This window comes from Aspergillus campestris, assembly GCF_002847485.1.
Source record: "Aspergillus campestris IBT 28561 chromosome Unknown P168scaffold_7, whole genome shotgun sequence".
NCBI classification, from domain to species: Eukaryota; Fungi; Ascomycota; class Eurotiomycetes; order Eurotiales; family Aspergillaceae; genus Aspergillus; species Aspergillus campestris.
Genome location: NW_020194342.1, coordinates 954,487 through 972,218, shown reverse-complemented (window position 1 = coordinate 972,218; position 17,732 = coordinate 954,487). Strand labels below are relative to the sequence as shown.

General features: G+C 50.9%; 5 protein-coding genes across 5 annotated transcripts; 4 read left to right on the top strand and 1 right to left on the bottom strand.

Moving 5' to 3' along the window:
• Nucleotides 1-14: 14 nt before the first annotated feature.
• P168DRAFT_270297 (ATP-dependent RNA helicase eIF4A) lies at nt 15-1,921 on the top strand. Its single transcript, XM_024835199.1, has 5 exons — nt 15-112; nt 174-428; nt 491-1,384; nt 1,443-1,658; nt 1,718-1,921. Exons 1-4 carry the CDS (start codon nt 82-84, stop codon nt 1,460-1,462), a joined length of 1,200 nt encoding a protein of 399 aa, XP_024692371.1. The 5' UTR covers nt 15-81; the 3' UTR covers nt 1,463-1,658; nt 1,718-1,921.
• A 1,022-nt stretch (nt 1,922-2,943) lies between these two features.
• On the bottom strand, nt 2,944-9,062 carry P168DRAFT_319237 (WD40 repeat-like protein; the record flags this gene model as incomplete). Its single annotated transcript, XM_024840257.1, has 8 exons — nt 2,944-3,061; nt 3,114-3,261; nt 3,312-3,792; nt 3,855-4,258; nt 4,315-4,409; nt 4,469-5,528; nt 8,466-8,672; nt 8,720-9,062. The coding sequence occupies 8 exons, from the start codon at nt 9,060-9,062 to the stop codon at nt 2,944-2,946; spliced, it is 2,856 nt and encodes a 951-aa protein (XP_024692370.1).
• Nucleotides 9,063-10,446: 1,384 nt separating this feature from the next.
• Nucleotides 10,447-11,306, top strand: P168DRAFT_290903 (uncharacterized protein). The gene has a single exon (XM_024837316.1). It carries the CDS (start codon nt 10,519-10,521, stop codon nt 11,215-11,217), a length of 699 nt encoding a protein of 232 aa, XP_024692369.1. The 5' UTR covers nt 10,447-10,518; the 3' UTR covers nt 11,218-11,306.
• Nucleotides 11,307-12,251: 945 nt separating this feature from the next.
• On the top strand, nt 12,252-14,310 carry P168DRAFT_297655 (H(+)-transporting V1 sector ATPase subunit A; the record flags this gene model as incomplete). Its single annotated transcript, XM_024838197.1, has 4 exons — nt 12,252-12,359; nt 12,490-12,574; nt 12,633-14,197; nt 14,254-14,310. The coding sequence occupies 4 exons, from the start codon at nt 12,252-12,254 to the stop codon at nt 14,308-14,310; spliced, it is 1,815 nt and encodes a 604-aa protein (XP_024692368.1).
• A 413-nt stretch (nt 14,311-14,723) lies between these two features.
• P168DRAFT_270287 (dynamin-like GTPase vpsA) lies at nt 14,724-17,726 on the top strand. The gene is made up of 8 exons (XM_024835198.1): nt 14,724-14,959; nt 15,043-15,112; nt 15,205-15,299; nt 15,364-16,108; nt 16,160-16,801; nt 16,900-17,161; nt 17,221-17,305; nt 17,379-17,726. Exons 1-8 carry the CDS (start codon nt 14,934-14,936, stop codon nt 17,545-17,547), a joined length of 2,094 nt encoding a protein of 697 aa, XP_024692367.1. The 5' UTR covers nt 14,724-14,933; the 3' UTR covers nt 17,548-17,726.
• The last annotated feature ends 6 nt before the right edge of the window (nt 17,727-17,732 follow it).

Below are 17,732 nucleotides of genomic sequence, written 5' to 3'. Positions count from 1 at the left end.
CCCACTCTATCAAACCAAGCCTGACGGGAATTGTACTTTCTTTCTTTATCACCGAGCTAATTTGGATCCGGTGCATTCAATATGGCGGACGGAATCGATAGACGCGCTGATGGTAAGGGCTGAGGATCCTGACGTCAAGTCTTATGCACAGAACACTGACGGCGCAAATTCAGACAAGATGGAGTTTAACACCTCCAAGGAGGTGACGGTGGCTCCGACCTTTGAGGATATGCACTTGAAGGAGAGCCTTCTCCGTGGTGTCTACGCATATGGTTACGAGTCCCCCTCCGCGGTACAGTCGCGTGCAATTGTGCAGATCTGTAAAGGTCGCGATACGATTGCGCAGGCGCAGTCCGGTACCGGTAAAACCGCTACCTTCGCGATCAGTATCCTGCAGGTTATCGACACCGTCGTGCGCGAAAGCCAAGGTACGTTGTACAGAGCTTGATAGAAGATGGTTGGAGGAGACGTCCATACTTACTTCTTGCAGCGCTTGTCCTTTCCCCGACCCGCGAACTGGCGACCCAAATTCAATCGGTCATCATGGCCCTCGGCGACTACATGAACGTACAGTGCCACGCCTGTATCGGAGGAACAAACATCGGCGAGGATATCCGGAAGCTCGACTACGGCCAGCACGTCGTGTCCGGTACGCCCGGGCGAGTAGCAGATATGATCCGGCGGCGCCACCTGCGCACGCGGAACATCAAGATGCTGGTCCTCGACGAGGCCGACGAGCTCCTGAACCGCGGATTCCGCGAACAGATTTACGACGTCTACCGGTACCTTCCACCGGCGACGCAGGTGGTGGTTGTCTCCGCGACACTCCCCTACGACGTCCTCGACATGACGACGAAGTTCATGACGGATCCCGTGCGCGTGCTGGTCAAGCGTGACGAGCTGACCCTGGAGGGCATCAAGCAGTACTTCATTGCCGTGGAGAAGGAAGAGTGGAAGTTCGACACGCTGTGCGATCTCTACGACACTCTGACCATCACGCAGGCGGTCATCTTCTGCAACACCCGCCGCAAGGTCGACTGGCTGACGGACAAGATGCGCGAGGCCAACTTCACCGTCTCCAGCATGCACGGCGAGATGCCGCAGAAGGAGCGCGACAGCATCATGCAGGACTTCCGCCAGGGTAACTCGCGTGTGCTTATCTCCACAGACGTCTGGGCCCGCGGTATCGACGTCCAGCAGGTCTCGCTCGTCATCAACTACGACCTCCCCACCAACCGTGAGAACTACATTCACCGTATCGGCCGCAGTGGTCGTTTCGGCCGCAAGGGTGTCGCTATCAACTTTGTCACCAGCGACGATGTACGCATCCTGCGTGATATCGAACTGTACTACTCTACGCAGATTGACGAGATGCCCATGAACGGTATGTTCTATCTCTATCAAATACACAAGCCACGCACGTATACTAACTACTACTACAGTTGCCGACCTCCTCTCATAATCCACCATAGAACTTACGATCCATCCACGGCCCACTCACGTCTTTATCCCACGGATGATACCCCTCAACCATATACGCGCCTACTTACCAAAAAAGGCCGTAACCGTGCCGGAGCTAAAAGCAAAGTGACAATACCCAGATCAAGGGAGAAGGGAGGCCAAACCAGCGTGGAGGAAAAGGGAACATACCCAAATTGGTACGCCCACCACCATAAAAACACACATCCATCCATTCATCTAACACCCATCACGAAAGCGAAAGCGAACCAAACCAAAAAAGGACAAAAAACAGAAAACCATAAAGAAACAGTATTATTTTATCCATGGAGTTCGACGTGTCTCGGGGTCTGTCTGTCTGTATCAATTCATCATTATCAACCTGTCTGTCTATCTGTATTCGCTGGATGCTATGTTTTTTTGGGAACGAACTGGCTTTTCTATTTCTATCAATCAATCAATTCATCAATCAATCAATTTATCTTTTAAATGATTCTTCGTCGGTTTATCATCAAAATGGTAGAATCCAGTAAATACCTATCTATCTACTTCCCATAACATAGTCCTTTGTCTAAGCAAAGAGAAAGCATCCTCCCTCTATCATCACCTACGTACCCTACATTCTACATCCTACATCCTACACCCTACCTCCTTGAATCCTACCCAATCCACCGCAGAAACACAATCACGGACCAAACAAATCCACTCAGATTAGTTATCCAATAAGTATCAAAAACATACGGTGGGAACCAAAACAGCACAGCCCGCAAAAGCAGCAAGAAATTGATATTAAACCAACCCCTAATCAAACGAAATATAACGAATTGCGCTTGCTTGATTGTAAGACATAATGAAATAATGAAATGAAGGGATACAAAGGGAGGGTGAGGACGAAAAGATAGATGCCATTTCGCGGGCTTGTTCTGGATTCTTCTTCCTCCCACCATTCTGTCCAATTTGGCCATTGTGTTGAGAATGTAGAAGAGTTAACTCCAGTTAAAGAGGAAAAAGAGAGAGATAGTTGCAAATCGTGTATGACAAAACAGTAACAGCATAGATATACCCACGCGCAAAGCAAAGCAAAGCCAAGACAAATGAAAAGTGAAATGCTCATTATATTAAATGCAAAACATCTCATCAATCTACAATACCAAAACGATAAAAAAAGAAAGAATAGATAAGAAAAAATAGATGATAGTTGGTAAGTGGCGCCTAGTTCCTTTATCGAGTGGATTCACCGACGGCCCAGAAATATGCATATATGCAATGCAATCAGGAGAAGCAGATGGCGTATAACAAATAAAGAAAGATAGAGAAGAAGCCCTGTCCCTCGAGTCCAAAAGTTATGTCACTCCTAACATGGATGGATGGATACAAAATCACTCAAGAGATGAGAGCCAAACAGACAGGCCTGCTGTAGAGGGGGATATGTTATTTTCTTTATCTTTATCTTCTTATTTGGTTGTTTTTTTCTTATTTTTTTTTTTATTGAAAGCTGGATGTTGAGCGGAGAGCACTGGTGCGTGCAAATCCACCAGGTGTCGCTGCCGTTCGGTGTTTTGCGGCAATCGTATTGGGATGCGCATCTCGTTCTCGCGTCCAGCTGAAATATTCGTCAGTAAGAGTCACAGAATTCAAGGAGGAAGGCCGCTTACATTCTAACCAAGTAGTCATCTCCCGCAGAGGCAAACATGCCGGGGTTGGTGGGATTCCATGATATCGCATTGACACAGCCAGAGATGTGCCCGTCGAGCGTCTCTACCAGGGTCTTGTTTTCTTTGTGCCAGACGTAGATGCGGGAATCTAGTAGATGGTCAGCAAGGCGCAAACCAGCAGATGAGGAGACAGCATACCTTCGCTCCCACTCACAACAAAGTTCTCTGCAGCGCCTCCAAAGGTACTTCGGATGACAAAAGAACCTTGTTTCTGCCCTTGAAACCGTCGAATGACATCCGCCGTGTCGATGTCGATCAGTTGTATTTGACCCTCGGACAGATTCACCAGCATGTGGCGCGAATCTTGGCTGATGGCAATGGACGTCGGCTTGCTTTTCAGGGCCAGACAATATTCCTCTTCGTGCGTGTGGAAGTTGTAGACGTGGATCTTCTCTTTCACATCCGCTGCGATCAGTCGTCGCCCATCGGGAGTGATGGCACAGTCTTGTACGCGGAAACCACCGGGCCACATATGGATAACTTGCCCACGCATGCTCCAGTGACACATCTGTAGGTTCAAGTCGAGAGACGCCGTGACGAAGGTCTCGCCATCCGCAGCCCACGCCGCGGCAGTCACTGGTTGCCGATGGTGATCGATGGTCAAGATGCAGTTGCCGGTCTGCGGGTTGAGATCGTTAGTATGAACCCCCCCGGAGAAGCAGGACTACAGACGGGGCATACCTCTACATTCCACACCCGAGCCTTTCTATCCTGGGAACAAGTGATGAGTTTGGTGTCGTCCGGGCTCCAGCTCGCATGGGCAACGCCCGCTTCATGTTCCACCAATTTATGGAGGACGGCGAAGGTGGTTGCATCGTAGATGATCACACTGTGGTCCCGGCCCGCCGTGACTAGCTTTGTGCCATCGTGCGAGAACTGGCAATACCACACCTCGTCGGAGTGCTGGCTCAATTCGAGGGCTGTGCGGAGTGGAAAGTCGGCCCGGTCACACATGTGATCTGAATAGAGTGACGGTGGCGAAGCAGTGTTGTGATACAAGCAGTTGTTGATCTGATCCTGCTTGACTCGGTCGAGCAATAAAGCGAGACGATGGTCCGGGATCATCACGGAAGGAGATATCGATTCTGTGGCATGGTTAGGGGTGTGGAAACCTCCCAGGCCGTCCAGACACTCGACTTACTGGACAATTCGGCCAACAACCGCTCGCGAGACGAGCTGATAGGCCCATTCCAACCCGCTTGGTTGTGGAGGTGCTCCGGAGGGCACATGAGAAGACTAGTCCAACGGGTCAGTACACCGAGCTTTATAAACATTTCCCTCCTGCGAGAACCCACCTAGACAGGGCATGGAGACGTCCAATATCGTAGTTGAGAGGGGTCAACTCATGGCGAAGAACCGTCAACGCCGCTCCGAGGTCGCGAGCTTCCAACAATTCGAGGAACTTCTGCTGCCGCAGGTAGAAGAGCATCTCGTTCAACTCGGCGGTCTCCACCAACACCAGCCTCTCTTTACTCGACGCCTGCTTGCCTACGCCCGGTGTTCGCCCACTTCCGTCCGGGTAAAAAGACTGAATCAGGATCGTCTGTGCCTCGGCCCATCGTCCCTCTAGGACCGCATTCCGGAACGTCGCCACAGCCGAACTCTCCAGCTCATAACCGCTCTCTTTGCTTAACACATCCGCTGCCGAATCGTATCCCAGCTCGAACAGGCTCTGTATCAAAATGCGTGTGACTTCCTCCCGGTCATGACCGAAGTATGATGGCGGGCGCGTTGAGAGCTTCTGGGACCCGTTCGTCTGCGCCTCGCCGTTGGCGAAATGGGCTCCTTGGCCGTTCCGGGCGTGGAGCAAGCCGGCCTTGTGGGACGGAGACGCCGTGGAGCCTTTCGTGGTTGCAACTCCATCGGGCCGCATATTTGCCAGGCGCCTGCGCTTTGTGGATGGCAAGTGGGCCTCGTAGGGAGCACGGGGCAGGTTCGTGGTCTGGTCGGAGGCACCGGTCTCGATCGGCGGACGATAGTCTGAATGGGCTTCTGTCTCCTCGGTGGACGAAGAGCTCCGACGGCGACGTCGACGAGCGGACGGAAGGATCCTCCCCGCAGCGCTCGATGTATCCTGATGACCACCGACGAGGGGCTCGCGGCGGGTTGACGATGAGATGTTGTCGGCTGCGGAGCGCCTCGGGCGGGACGAGGGCGGTTCGTGGGGGGAAGGAAGGTTGGGGTGGTCGGATGCGGCGGGGGAGGACGTGTAGGGCGGTCGATTGTTTGCCAGATCGAATACTTGTAGATCTGCCCCTTCGCCTGGCTCTCGAGAGAAACCAGGTGAGCAGACCTCTATCGGCGGCGGGTCTCTTGATACTCGCCGAAGCTCAGCCGTCGGGGTGGAGCTCGTGACTCGTGAACGGGGTCAACCAATATGCCAAACAAATATGACGACCGGATGAATTTGATGCAGTTGATGAATCTATCGGTTGAGGTATTCTTTTTGCTGTAGTCGTTGGGGGGGAGGGAAGATGTAGGAGGCAGGACTGGCGGGTCGTTATCGGAGTCGGGGTTGGAGGTTATGGGAGGGGGTTCGAAGGAAGGCGCCGAGGGGAGATCGGAGGGAAAAGATCTCAGTATGAAAGCGTAATGAAAAGAATGAGGATAAAGAAGAAGATTGGGTATGGAGAAAGAGGAAAGGTGGAGGGGAGGGGGAGTTGAAGCAAGTCGTAATAAGGACGAGAATGAGGTTGGTTGGATGAGGTTTGGTTTGGGTTGGTTTGGTCCGGTGTGGCAGACAAACAAACGGTCAATCACCATCACTAGTATGGAAGATCTTAGGTAGAGTTTATTCTTTCTGTTTGTTCAGCCATGTGCATGACTTGTTAATGATTTCCAAATGGCTGAGACTGTATTGACTGGTAAATAACACTACCATCACATCATCCATCGGATTGATACACCCTTTACATCTCAACCCTGAATTATTAATATTATATATATTTTACTATCTAGATCTGAATATATCGATAGGTTTCTGTATGTATATGTTTATATTATATTAAATTATTGTTAATTTCATTATTCTGTTTTATAAGTTTTTACTATAATAAAAAGTAACAATAGATTTCATGCTGGAAATCAAGAACAAAGAAAGAGAGCCCAAGCTGTATAGCACTCCCACCACCGCCACATCATCTGCATCCCAAACAAGAACAGCTAAAACAAGATAGGGATTCCCCCCTGTCTCCCGACGCAGCTGACGGGGGGTTCCCTACGTAAGGGAAGCAACATCCATCCAATCTCAACGCAAGGATAAGATAGTGCCCATTACTTCTCAACACCAAACAACGAGGTACCATAGCGGGTATTCAAGGGGAGATCCCAACTGGTGCAGAAGTGGACGAGAGAACTTAAGCCAGCCGGGTTTGGCGCTCAGCATTTCCTTTTTCGACACATCAGCTGCATCTTACCAGGTAGATACTAGGGTAGAATGAGGGTATGGTAGGGTAAGGTAGGTATGGGGATAGGTCAGGTATCGATGTGAACCTTGGTGCCTTATGACCGTTGTCCATCCTGACTGATTTCTGGTTCTAGATTCCCAACCATCATGATTACCAGATTACCTCCTGTTGGGGCTTGGAAGAAAATCTGGAGTTTAAATCTACTACTGTAATAGGGTACTGTCGTAATAAAAAAAGAGGTTGAAACAACCCACATTCCCAGTTATCTCCTGTAGGTGCTACTCCGGAATACTCCGCTCGAAAATCTGGGGTAGTATACACCACCACAGCACCAAATCATCAGCAAAAAGAGCTTATAATAAAATCGAATAGAATAAGGGAGATATTCCCTAATCCCAAAGCAGCCATCCAGAAAGAATGATCATCAGACAAATCTAGACAAGAGGTGCTACCACCCCCCAGAGTAACACCACCCTGCAACCGCTGACCTCATCATGATGCGTACATCCATTCCCCCCACCCAGAATCCCTATATAGAACGTTATCCCATCCATGGTATCCCGTGAGGACCTTCTTGCCACGATCAAGTCCTATTATATCATATAGTCTATTACCAGCCTATCCACACTACTATCCTCCGCTTAAGAAAGCTCAACCCACCAGAAGCATATACTTGACAATGGGCTGCAACTGCGGTAACACCTGTACCTGCAATGGTCCCCAGAGCTGTTCTTGCTCCAACGATTGCAGCTGCAAGGGATGCGGAGTATGTTGATCTATTCTTGTCCTTTTTTGCGTCATTAATCTATATAAATCGTGCATAATGACCTCGGAAGAAACATACTGAACAGTGATAGAAATAAACGACGACTAAGTCAAACCCATTCCTCGCAACCTGATCCCGACCTCGATTCCGATCTCGATCCGATCTCCATGTATCGGATGAGAGCTGTACGTCGGATTGACGGGGAGGAAGAGGATAAGCCGAGGCCGTTTGGATATGGCTTGGGAGTGATCTTGGATATCATTTTGGACACGTGAATTTGCTTCGGGAGTTTCAGGGTTCTGTTAGGCCATGTGGGTGTGTATAAGAATGTAATTAGTTTGAAGGGAGTTGGGGAAAATGTCACTGTCCATATTGTGAGATTACTACGATGGTGCTAGGATGGTACTACTTGTAATTATTATTTTGGTTTGCATTGCGATGCATGGCTTGTTCATACTGTACTAATCTGCAAATATAAATCTGGTAAAAGATGGAAGATATGTGTCAGGAAAAAAATGCAATTTATGTCAAGTCGTATCTTAGAGCAAACAGCTATCTTCCCCTGGAGAGGAGGAGAGCATAACCCTAACGATCATCCCATTAGAGGAGCCGCTGGAGGTGGCAGTGCCGGGCAGAGGTCAGTTCGAGGTACTTCAGAGTCAGTCATTGACTGAGCAGGAGACATGAATCATGAGATGCTACCAGCACCCTCTGAGAAAGATCCGTGCATGGTAAACCTTTACCTCCATATCCGTCGCTCATACAGTATTGTTTTGCGTTGGGGTAACAGTGATCACCTACCTGGGCTAATATCATCCTAGACCACCCATCCTACTGGTAGTAGACATGTCTGATAGATCGGTAGTATGCAGTGACATCACCGGCAGTTCTCATATACGGTGGAATAGTCACAGCTGCGAGTGGAGGGCTGTCCCTTAGGTTTATAATCATCTGGACTGCCAGTATGCCGGTTACAACATGGTGTCCTTGGATCGCCTGAAATGCAGGTTTCGGTCTTCTGAATCATACTCTTAAGTAGAGTAGACCCCCCAAAATCCACGGAAGACCACATAAATCAGATCCACAGAACTCAACCCCTGGCAGAGCTTCAGTTTTTACCGGGCGGGCAGGCACTCTCGACAAAGCGTAGCAGTATCGAATCATGGGAGTAGTCGACGACAACGAGGGAATAGTCGGGCGGCGAGCCGATCAGGGTGAGACCGTCATGCGAGCTAGACCAGTAGTCTCGAGCATGGACCCTAACAGGGGTAGGAAAGGTGGCAGAGTACTCGTTCGTCCCCGAAAACTCAACATACTGGTACCAGACTTGACCCCAGCAAGCAAGAATCCTCTGTTGTGGGACGCAATAGTACCCCCGTCGGGAGCGAAGTGGTTGCCTTTATAGTCATACAGGAAGAATGGCTGGCCTGCACTGACCGCACGGTCCACGTCGTGCAAATGGCAGTCGGGACCAGCGTGGGGGCATATTTTGTATCGGCTAGCCTTGGCCAGTGTGTCGAAGTGTAGAAATTGGAACCCTGGAGTGTCGCTGCTGCCGAGAAATTGGTCCATTGCGTTGATGATGTGGTAGCAGTGGCCGTGCCTGAGGGGCAGATTGCTGACAAGGTTGTCGGTTTTTTGCTCAGCAGCTTTCTCGGTCGATCCAAAGGACGCCAGGGCGACGAGCAAGAGAGACTTGAGGGTGGATGGCAACATTGTGAAAGTCTGGAGAGTAGATTGCAGGATGGTCTGGAGACAAGTCTCAAGAAGAACTGCTTCTCAGATTCTCCCAATTTCAGTGTACATCTCAGTGCTATAACTAACCCAGCCCTTGACGGTCCCTAATGTCAGTTTTATCCACGACTGTTTGCAATATCAGATGTTACTGTTACAGTCCATCTATTATCACATTTGTGTGTCCATCAGTAGGGCTCAAGTCATGGTCTGATCTGCCGACTCTGAAAGCGGCCATCTTCATCTGCCGCTTGTGCACCATCACAAGTTATTGATATATGGGTCTGAATATGTTGATATATACTATGCTGCTGCTTTTTTTCCATATATTAGATAGTAACTATATATCGTTAACCATGCTATCAACACCAGAGCTGCACCTTCATGATTGCCATTGCGGTTTACTGATGGAAGGGAATCATGGAGTTACTCTTATCCTTACAGAATAAAGAGTCCATATCTGGTAGCAAAACCCTGTTACGCTCCGCTAGGAGACATTGTCTGGAGTGATATCGGGCGTCTACTTCCAGCGTGAATAATATATAGTGCTAGGGCATCAATCCCACGCATCCAGGCATATGACTTCGTCGAACCCTAACATGGTGACGTACAAAACGGGACTTCTGCCAGTAACCTTTTCAGCCCTAATCCAATATTTAATCGTGAGAATATGGCAAGAAAATCAAAAGAAGTATAAAAGCTTTGAGAAGTGGTGGGGATATTCAGGAACAAGGCCATTGCTACATTGTTGCCGGAAACATGGTATGATGCATTCTTGACCCATATCTGTCCCGCATAACTCTACTCTAAGCGTCTGAGGGGTCCAAGATGTCGATGTCACTGTCACTTAGCCCACGGGAATTTCCCTGATGTCCTGTCATACTACAGCACTTGATATTGTTACCTAAAAGTTTCAGATAACCTAGTATGCTGCAAGCGTCAGTTCATTGTAGTCCCACTGGTCCCAAGTGCGACATTGAGAGTGGGATGCAGCACACATTGGAATGTGTTCGACCGGTGAAAGAGACCCATCTGTCAAATGGCATTGACAAAGCCAGAGGTGGGAGTACAAACCACTGTAACCCCGAAGTGTGTCTTTGACAGGACACCAACTTTCATTACCACGCATCTACCATCATATTCTTCGGTCGAGAGTCACGGAGGTACAATGGCCTTTACGCTTTCGGGAAAGCCGTAGTAGGAAAATACCATTGTTCGTTCTGTCGGACATCTATGCAGCCCAAGTTCAGCCATCTGTGGACAGGAGTATACCACTTGTCATGGAAGACAAGAGGCCGCAATTAGCAAGACTGATCTCAAGGTATAAAAGAGCCATATTCTCCCATCCAATGCTAGCAGGTCCATTCTCTCTCCCTCACCTGCTCAACCTACACAGCTCCTTTCTTTCCTCTACTTCAAAGCTCCCATATCGTTCACGATGTTGCAGAAAACCCTCCTATTAGGGCTAAGCATCTATCTTGCCCCCGCCCTCGCTGGACCTCTATTTAGCCGGGCTGGCCCCTCTGAGTTCGAACTCGGCGATCCCTACTACCTGTGCTTGAGAGACGATGGCTCAATCGACAGGGGCGCAACGGCAACCTGCGATCGCGGAAGCTCGGCAGCCAAGCTGAACGATATCAGGGAAGGTTCCACAGGAGATGTGGAGTTCTTCTACGTCGACGAAACAAATCCCAGGCGTAACCACGTCCTCCATCTCGACTGCGCAGGAGGGCATTCGTCTCCTGTCACGATCACCGAAACTGCACCTCCTACCACAGTCACGGAGATAGAGACGGATACCATTATTGAATCCAGATCTGTCACAATCACGCGATTTGAGACAGATACAATTACGGAAATCCCACCACCTGCTACTGTCACTGCGACTGTTACTGAGGCATGCTATGACAATGGCTATGGTGATAATGGCTACAATAATGGCTATGACAATGATGGCTATAACAACAATGGTTATGACAATAATGGCTACAATAATGGCTACAACAATAATGGCTACGATAATAATGGCTACAATAATGGCTATGACAACAATGGCTACAATAATGGCTACAACAATAATGGCTACAACAATAATGGCTACAACAATAATGGCTATGGCGGTAATAGCTACTACTAATCCGCTGATAACCTCCGTGCAACTGGAAGGTTCTGTGTCGACGATGATTCACAAGATGCGCGGGGTGTCCATTATATGGAGGATGGGAATGGGAGGCTGTCAGTGTGTGAATACATACGGAGTATTCATCTGAGACTGAGGTCACCAGTTGCAATAAGGTACACTTTCCAATATAATGCTGTCTCTTGAAGGCTGGGGAGTAAGTAGTATGTTGATAAGATGCAAACTCTCGTTGCCATATGTCTTCGGTATGGGAAGAAGTTTGATTTCTTCGAAATCCATAGTCGAGAATATAATATAGACATCCCAAGTGTTCTCGTTCCTTTCCTAACCAGCTGACGACGTGAACAGGATATGAGTGATAAGAAAGCCAAGGCGCTTTATATCGTAGTGCACTTGGTATTAGGCAGAGGGCACGTGTCTAACAATACAAATCTGATATATAGTCCAGGAAAAGGGGATCCAAATGGGGTTTCTGATTTTCCTATTGGTTTTATTAGTTTCTTAATTTCATAAATAATCATTAGTAGCATTTCATTCAAATAAAAAGGATGAAGAACTATAAAATTAGGTGACAAAGACTAAATACCTACTCCATACGGGGTAATTATCGCTCCTCTAGTGGTACGATTGACAGGAGACTTCCCCCTCTCCAACCCACCAATGTACACCTACACCTACACATATACATCATCCTCAACCATCAGGTGCGTATGTTAGGTTTAGGTCTTCGTCGACTCAAAACACGGCCGTCCTTACTGGATTTGATCGCCAGTCAAGCCGTGGTAGAGGAAACAGACCGTGTTGTTGAAGTGGGATCAAGACCGTCATCACCGCCCGCGGAGGAGCTGCCACCGCTTCCCGTTTCGCCCACCTCGACCACCTCCCGCAGTGACCGCAGCTGCACCACCACCACCACTTCTACTACTACTGCTACCGATAGCACGGACAACCTCCACCACCACGATCTGAATCATCTCCCTTCCTCCTTACCTCCCCCCTCTACGTCTACGCCGTCTATACACCCCGTTAAGATGGCCCCGTCCGCCAAGGATTCCGAGGTCGAGCATGGCTCTGTCTTCTCCGTCTCCGGCCCCGTCGTCGTGGCCGAACACATGATCGGCTGTGCCATGTACGAGTTGGTACGTACTCGCAACTCTTCTATTGCATCGGATCGATCAGATCAGACTTGCTTGACTTGGACATATCCTCCTTCCGTCATTCGCCGTGGCTCTGTTGTCTCATCTTTGGCATTTCGCTGATGGTCTGTAGTGCCGTGTTGGTTATGATCAGCTGGTTGGAGAAGTCATCCGGATCGAGGGTGATAAGGCTACCATCCAGGTCTACGAAGAAACAGGTACGGTTTCGTTCTACTCTAGTGATCTCTATCAGTCCAAGTCTAACCTGTCTACCAGCCGGTTTGACGGTCGGCGACCCGGTCACGAGAACGGGCAAACCCCTGTCGGTCGAGCTGGGCCCCGGTTTGATGGAAACGATCTACGACGGTATCCAACGACCCCTGAAGGCGATCGCCGACCAGTCGAAAGGCATCTACATCCCCCGTGGTATTGCTGTGAATGCGCTGGATCGCAAGAAGAAATGGGACTACAAGCCGGGTCAATACAAGGTCGGGGACCATATTACGGGCGGTGACGTCTGGGGTACCGTGTTCGAGAACAGCTTGGTAGACGACCACAAGATCCTCCTCCCGCCCCGCGCGCGCGGCACGATCACCCGGATCGCCGAGGCCGGTAGCTACACCGTCGAGGAGAAGCTCCTGGAGATCGAGTTCAACGGCCAGAAGTCGGAGCATGGCATGATGCACACCTGGCCCGTTCGTGTGCCCCGACCCGTCAACGACAAGCTGTCCGCCGATGCCCCCTTCGTCGTCGGCCAGCGCGTGCTGGACTCGCTGTTCCCCAGTGTGCAGGGCGGAACCGTCTGCATCCCCGGAGCGTTTGGCTGCGGCAAGACCGTCATCTCGCAGAGTGTGTCCAAATTCTCCAACAGCGACATCATCGTCTACGTGGGATGTGGCGAGCGCGGCAATGAGATGGCCGAAGTGTTGATGGATTTCCCCGAGCTCTCCATCGACGTCGGCGGCCGCAAGGAACCCATCATGAAGCGCACCTGTCTGATCGCCAACACCTCCAACATGCCCGTCGCCGCGCGGGAAGCGTCCATCTACACCGGTATCACGATCGCCGAGTACTTCCGCGACCAGGGCAAGGACGTGGCGATGATGGCCGACTCCAGCTCGCGCTGGGCCGAGGCCCTGCGTGAGATCTCGGGTCGTCTGGGAGAGATGCCGGCTGACCAGGGTTTCCCCGCCTACCTGGGCGCCAAGCTGGCCTCCTTCTACGAACGTGCGGGTAAGAGCACGGCTCTGGGTAGCCCGGAGCGCACGGGCAGCGTCAGCATCGTCGGAGCCGTCAGCCCGCCGGGTGGCGATTTCTCGGATCCCGTTACCACCAGTACGCTGGGTATCGTCCAGGTGTTCTGGGGGTTGGACAAGAAGCTGGCGCAGCGGAAGCACTTCCCGTCGATCAACACCTCCATGTCCTACAGTAAATACACGACGGTGCTGGACCGGTACTACGAGAAGCACCACCCGGAGTTCCCGCGCCTGCGTGAGCAGATCCGCGAGCTGCTGACCAAGTCCGAGGATCTCGACCAGGTGGTGCAGCTGGTGGGTAAGACCGCGCTGGGCGACTCGGACAAGATCACCCTGGACGTGGCGGCGCTGCTGAAGGACGACTTCTTGCAGCAGAACGGATACAGTGACTACGACCAGTTCTGCCCGCTGTGGAAGACCGAGTACATGATGAAGGCGTTCATGGGCTACCACGACGAGGCCCAGAAGGCGATTGCGCAGGGCCAGAACTGGACCAAGGTGCGCGAGTCGACTTCGGACATCCAGTCGTCGTTGCGCAGCATGAAGTTCGAGGTTCCGGAGAACCACACCGAGGTGACTGCCAAGGTATGTCTTTTTCTATCTTCAGAGCCGGTTTGAGTCCATTGCTAACGCTGTTATAGTACGAGAAGATCCTTCAGTCGATGACGGAGCGCTTTGCCTCGGTGTCGGATGAGTAAAGACGGACGTGCTGGTGTTTTAATGTCTGTTGAGCTGTAGCATAGCAAATTCCCACCTGATGTAGTTAGTTTTGATTCCAGATGATTTGACCAATTATCCGTATTGTTGTGTTGATGGCTCGTCCGTTGACCCAGTCAGGCACCCGTTTATGTTTGGGTGGCCAACCCATGACGCGTTTAGGCTTCACCATTATGTGGGTAGTAGGGTAGATATTGTGTGAGAAATCAATATAAAAATATAATATATATATATATATATATATAAACAGATATGTATCAGTATATTTAAGAATATATATGAATATATTCAAATACAATCTCTACACTGACAGACACCTTGAAACGAGCAATCTGGACCCTCTCCTGGTCATCCCGCCTTAATCCCTCCTGAGGCTCCACTTTTCCACCACTAACCAACATCCTTTCCTCTTTCTCTCTCCCCCATCAGTCACGGCTGCATTCCTCCGCAAACAATAACTCTTGTTGAGAACAACTCTCTAAACATACCATTCGAGTCTTCAACCTCCTTCTCAGCTCTAGCTACTGTTACTTTCTTATTCTCGTTTCATCTTTTAATACCCTTTCAAACCCCGGAGTGATCGTCTCGACGACTGGTGCCTGTCATGGCAAGTCCGACATCTGGCTTCTCGTGCGCAATCCCCCTGTCCCTCCATGCTGCTTCCCCGATCTCCACACACAAACAGCTGTCTAACCTTCCCCTCGCGACAATAGGATCAACGTCAACGATCCGAGCTTGATTTCGCTCGTCAATAAATTGCAAGATGTCTTTTCGACGGTCGGTGTAAGTACTATACTGTCTCCCCGGAGGCTGGTCTAGCCCGCCGAGAGAGCCCCTCCTGCGCGGACCCTAACTAACACCGCCGGTTCCCCTAGGTTCACAATCCCATTGATCTGCCCCAGATCGCAGTGGTCGGCTCGCAGTCCAGTGGAAAGAGTTCCGTTTTAGAAAATATTGTCGGGCGCGATTTGTAGGTCTTCCTGTCGGTTCCCCGTTACGGTGGCGATCGCTAACCACACTCTCCCGTTCACCAGCCTCCCTCGTGGATCGGGTATCGTCACCCGGAGACCCCTCGTCCTGCAACTGATCAACAAACCCGCGAGTGGCGACGGAGAGGCGAATGGAGGAAAGCTCGAGACGACGGACAAGGAGGCCAACATCGACGAGTATGGCGAGTTCCTGCACATCCCCGGCGAGAAGTTCCACGATTTCAACAAGATCCGCGAGGAGATCGTGCGCGAGACGGAGCAGAAAGTCGGTCGCAACGCCGGAATCTCGCCCGTCCCCATCAACCTCCGCATCTACTCGCCCAATGTTCTGACCCTCACGCTCGTCGATCTGCCCGGTCTGACCAAGGTCCCCGTCGGTGACCAGCCCAAGGATATCGAGCGCCAGATCCGCGACATGGTCTTGAAGTATATCGGCAAGCCCAACGCGATCATCCTCGCGGTGACCGCGGCGAACCAGGATCTGGCCAACTCGGACGGCCTGAAGCTGGCCCGGGAGGTCGACCCGGAAGGGCAGCGGACGATCGGTGTTTTGACCAAGGTCGATCTCATGGACGATGGTACCGATGTGGTGGATATTCTTGCGGGCAGGATTATCCCCCTCCGCCTGGGCTATGTGCCGGTGGTCAACCGTGGCCAGCGTGATATTGAGAACAAGCGGCCCATCGCCTATGCGCTGGAACACGAGAAGAACTTTTTCGAGGGCCACAAGGCTTATCGCAACAAGGCTTCGTACTGTGGCACGCCGTACCTGGCTCGCAAGCTGAACTTGGTATGTTCTGCAGTTGATTGGCTGGCGAGAGATGAAATCTAACAGTGATAGATCCTGATGATGCACATCAAACAAACCCTGCCCGACATCAAAGCGCGCATCTCCTCCTCCCTGCAAAAGTACACGGCCGAACTGTCGCAGCTGGGCGACTCGATGCTGGGCAACAGCGCCAACATCATCCTGAACATCATCACCGAGTTTACGGACGAGTACCGCACCGTGTTGGAGGGTAAGAACCAGGAGCTCTCCAGCATTGAGTTGTCCGGTGGTGCGCGAATCAGCTTCGTGTTCCACGAACTCTACTCGAACGGTATCAAGGCCGTCGACCCCTTCGACTACGTGAAGGACATGGACATCCGGGTCATCCTGTACAACTCGTCGGGTCCGTCGCCGGCGCTGTTCGTCGGCACGGCCGCGTTCGAGAACATCGTCAAGCAGCAGATCAAGCGGCTGGAGGATCCCAGCACGAAGTGTATCTCGTTGGTGTACGATGAGATGGTGCGGATTCTCGGCCAGCTCCTGAACAAGCAGCTGTTCCGACGGTACCCGATGTTGAAGGAGAAGTTCCATGCGGTGGTGATTTCGTTCTTCAAGAAGTGCCTGGAGCCGACGAACAAACTTGTTCGGGATTTGATCAACATGGAATCTTGCTATGTCAATACTGGACATCCCGACTTTTTGAACGGACACCGTGTACGTCTCTCCCCTTTTCCTCTTCCTCTTCCTCTTCCTCTTCCTTTTTCCCTTTTCCTTTTTTTTTTCACCCTTTTCATACATACTGATAATCATAGGCCATGGCTATCGTCCACGAGCGTCAAGCCAGCGCCAAGCCGACGCAGGTTGACCCGAAGACCGGAAAGCCGCTGCCCCAGCGCGCCAGCAGCCCGACAGTGGAGGCGGTGACGGCGGAGAACCAGGGCGGATCTGGATTCTTCGGCAGCTTCTGGGCGTCGAAGAACAAGAAGAAGATGGCGGCGATGGAGCCGCCGCCGCCGACTCTCAAGGCGTCGGCGTCCATGTCTGAGCGCGAGACCACGGAAGTTGAAGTGATCAGTACGTACCCAATTATGGGAGCTGGGGAGGCAGGGTGACTTCAGTGCTAACAGTAGTAGAACTTCTGATCACATCGTACTACAACATCGTCAAGCGTACGATGATCGACATGGTGCCCAAGGCAATCATGTACACGCTGGTGCAGTACGTCTATCCTTACATACATATACACACATGATGTATATAATGCTAGTGTATCCAATGCTAACAATCACAGATACACCAAAGACGAAATGCAGCGCGAGCTGCTGGAGAACATGTACCGCAACAGCGAGCTAGACGACCTGCTCAAGGAGAGCGACTACACGATCCGCCGACGGAAGGAGTGCCAGCAGATGGTGGAGAGCCTGTCCCGGGCCAGCGAGATTGTCAGCCAGGTTCAGTAGGGGGTCACCGGGGGGTAGTCAGTGTTTGGGGATGTCGTTCATGTGTTATGTTTAGACCGTCTGCAGAGTCGGATGGGTCTCTTTCTATGTGGACGAACGGGTTTCGGATGTTGGGTGATTATTTACTTCATGTTGTATCGTCTAATGATTTAGTGACTAGAATAGATTCTTTATCTAGGTGTGGT